Source organism: Otolemur garnettii, unplaced genomic scaffold (genome assembly GCF_000181295.1).
Source record: "Otolemur garnettii isolate 467f Iridium unplaced genomic scaffold, OtoGar3 scaffold00086, whole genome shotgun sequence".
NCBI lineage: Eukaryota > Metazoa > Chordata > Mammalia > Primates > Galagidae > Otolemur > Otolemur garnettii.
In genome coordinates this window covers 228,054-231,837 of record NW_003852481.1, presented here as the reverse complement: position 1 = coordinate 231,837, position 3,784 = coordinate 228,054, and the positions used below count along the sequence as shown (strand labels likewise).

The 3,784-nt window shown below is 40.4% G+C and overlaps 1 protein-coding gene across 1 annotated transcript in view; it reads left to right on the top strand.

The window, feature by feature from the left end:
• The window catches only part of LOC100954112 (protein NPAT), a 52,304-nt gene that overhangs the window by 14,015 nt on the left and 34,505 nt on the right, over window positions 1–3,784 (top strand). Inside the window, exon 2 of the mRNA XM_003794712.2 lies at window positions 655–773. Within this exon, the coding sequence (XP_003794760.1) occupies window positions 655–773 (119 nt within the window). The remainder of the gene's footprint in view (window positions 1–654; window positions 774–3,784) is intronic.

The following is a 3,784-nucleotide window of genomic DNA, read 5'->3' as shown; positions in this document are numbered from 1 at the left end:
GGCTGGGGACTCGAACCCGCCACCTTAGGTGTACGTGGCTGGCGCCTTAGCCGGTTGAGCTATAGGCGCCGAGCCAGTTGTTACTGTTTGTTTGGTGAGTTTGCTAAACTAATTCTATAAAGTCTGTATTCTTTGAAAAGTTTATATAATATGATTGAACATTGATTTTTCTTAAAGCTGGGAGCAAATAAGTCTCCCGTTGTTTGCCAAGGGGTTCTGTGTGTGCACTGAGGCATGAGGAGTTCCTTTCTGACCTTTCATGCAGAGTAGGTCTTCTGTTTATCTTTTTGTAAACAGAGGCAAATAAATGAAGGCAAATAAATGAAGTATATACAAATAAATAGCAACATTATGAGAATGCAGTTTTTGATAATCCAGTAATTGAATATATACCCTGTACTCACCTAGTCAGTATGGAAGTTACGTAGTAGCGGAACATATTTATCATTCCTTCTTGGTTTTTCTGTAAACCCTACCATTTGGACTTTGTATTACAGCATAACTTGGTGTTTCTGGGCAAGGCTGCAGAATACTAGAACATTCTGTCTGAAGCTCCATTTGTGATATTAGTACTTGCTGTGGCATCTTCAGTAGAAGTTTTACCAAAATTATAGAATTTATTGTAAGTACCTAAACTTTTGTTTTTTCATTTAGGTTACTTACAACAAGAAAACCTCACTTCTACCTGCCAGACTTTCATTTTAGAAAGTTCAAATTTAAAGGAATATGCAGAGCACTGTACAGAAGATGGTTTTATCCCAGCCTGCTTACTGGTAAGTTAATGGTTTCTTAAAGGAAGTACTTCATCATCAACACAAGAGACTCTGAATACAATTTTAAAATCAGCTCTCAACAAAAAATTGAAGTCAATAGAAATTTGATGGTTTGGTTTCATACATGATTGATAAGACCCAAAGAAAGCCAGTGTTCTTTTTACACATTTGTGATGAAGCTATAAGTGAATTATAACATTGCCTCTGATAATAAATTTCAAAATGACACCCTCATTTTTGATCAGTATCACTACTGCTATCTCAGATCTTTTGTTTTTAACTCTCTGAAATATGTGACTGCATTTTGGTATTTCGTTGTCACCTTTTATAAATATCACAGACCATCATTTGGCATTTAATGGATACATTCCAGAACTACGATATTCCACATAGTGTTTAATTTTTTTTTTTTTTTTGAGACGGAGCCTCAAGCTATCTCCCTGGGTAGGGTGCCATGGCATCACGCTCACAGCAACCTCCAACTCCTGGGCTCAAGCAAGTCTCCTGCCTCAGCCTCCCAAGTAGCTGGGACTACAGGCGCCTGCCACAACGCCTGGCCATTTTTTGGTTGCAGCCATTATTGTTGTTTGGCAGGCCCGGGCTGGATTAGAACCCGCCACTTTAGGTGTATGTGGCTGGCGCCTTAGCAGCTTGAGCCACAGGCGCTGAGCCTTTAATTTTATTTTAAACATGACTCCCTAAAGACATTTCAGCTATCACAAATAACGTGATTTTGTAGGAAACCTAAAAGAATCTACATAACAAAAATTTGCCAAGGTCATAGGATACAAAATATGCACAGATCTATAGCGTTTAGTGTTTCTATAGGTAGTATTCTACCTACAGTGAACAATTAGAATTGGAAGGGTTGTTTTGTTTTGTTTTGTTTTTTTTGAAAACAGTCCCACTCTGTCACCTAAGGTAGAGTGATAACATCATAGCTCGCAGCCACTTCAGACTCTTGGGCTTGAGCACTCTTCCTGCCTTAGCCACCCACCACAGTGCCCAGCTAATTTTGCTGTTTGTAGTAGAGACGGGGTATGACTCTTGCTCAGGCTGGTCTCAAACTCCTGAGCTCAAGCAATTCATCCACCTTAGCCTCCCAGAATGCTAGGAAACAGGAGTGAGCCACCACCTCTGGCTGAAGGTTTTTTTTTTTTTAAATACCCACTTATTATACCAACAAACAAAATGTTTAGGTAATCTAACAAAAACATATGTGTAATCTATATGCTCAAAATTACATGAGAAAAATTGAGAATCAGTAGTGTTAAGATATAATTTATCACTAGTTTGATCTATAGATTTTTTTTTTAAGAAACAGTCTCACTTTGTTGCCCTCTGTAGAGTGCTGTGGCATCACAGCTCACAGCAACCTCCATCTCTTAGGCTTAGGTGATTCTCTTGCCTCAGCCTCCTGAGTAGCTGGGACCACAGGCACTCTCCACAACGCCCAGCTATTTTTTGTTTGCAGTTTGGCCGGGACTGGGTTTGAACCCACCACCCTTGGTATATGGGGCTGGCGCCCTACTTACTGAAGCACAGGAGCCGCCCATAAGCGGCTCAGAATTTTTCACAGTCAGAATTCCCATAAGCATCTTTGTAGACAACAAGTTAAATTCTAAATTTAATGCTGAGGCAGCGCCTGTGGCTCAGTGAGTAGGGCGCCAGCCCCATATACCAAGGGTGGCGGGTTCAAACCTGGCCTTGGCCAAACTGCAACAAAAAATAGCCAGACATTGTGGCCGGCACCTGTGGTCCCAGCTACTTGGGAGGCTCAAGAGAATCGCCTAAGCCCAGGAGTTGGAGGTTGCTGTGAGCTGTGATTTTACAGCTCTCTACCGAGGGCAATAAAGTGAGACTCTGTCTAAAAAATAAATAAATAAATTTTATGCAGGAAAGGAAATAGAATAGCCTAAATCATTTTGAAAAAGAATAAGTTGGAGGACTCATTACCTGATTTCAAGACTATAGAGCTACAGTAATCAAGATTAAGGGTCATTGGTGGTAAATTGAGCACCCAAAGCAGTCAAATGGAATAGAAAGTCCAGACATAGACCCACACAAGTTATTTTTGACAAAGATGAAAGGTAATTCAATGGAGAAAGCATAGTCTTACCAACAAATGATGCTGGAACAATTAAACATCCGTATGCCATATGCAAAAAATAACCTCTCCACTTACCTCATGCCCAATGCAAAAATTAACCAAAGTGGGCTATAGACCATAATGTAAAATGTAAGACTATGAGATATCTAGATAAAAACATATGAGAAAATGTGTATGACCTTGGCTTTGGAAATGAGTTATATATGACACCAAAAGCATGGATCAAAAGAAGAAATTAGGCAAATTCGACTTTATAAAAATTAAAACTTCTGCTCTACAAGAGGTACACTAAATATGTTCTATGGTGACACCTAAGTGTAATCCTAGCATTCTGAGAGGCCGAGGCAAGTGGATCACCTGAGCTCAGGAGTTCACGACCAGACTGAGCAAAGCAAGACCCTACCAATGTTAAAAATAGAAAACGTAGCCAGAAGCTATGGTGGGTGCCTATAGTCCCAGCTACTCAAGAGGCTTAGGCAAGAAGATCTCCTGAGCCCAGGAGTTTGAGGTTGCTGTGAGTTATGGCACAATGGCACTCTACCAAGAGCGACAGTTCAAGACTCTGACTCAAAAAAAAAGTATCTTTAAATGCATTAAAGTCAAGAAAAACAAGGAAAGACTAAGAAAATAAAGTCGGGCATGGTGGTTCACACCTATAATTCTAGCAATTTGGGAGGGCAAGTCAGTCTGATTGCTTGAGCTCACAAGTTCGAGACCAGCCTAAGCAAGAGCTAGACTCTATCTCTAAAAATAGCCAGGCCTTGTGGCAAGTGCTTGTAGTCTCAGCTACTTGAGAGGCTAGGAGCACTTGAGCTCAAGAGTTTGAGATTGCTGTGGGCTATGATGCCAGAGCACTCTATCAAAGGTGACCAAATAAGACTGTCTCAAAAAAAAAAAAAAA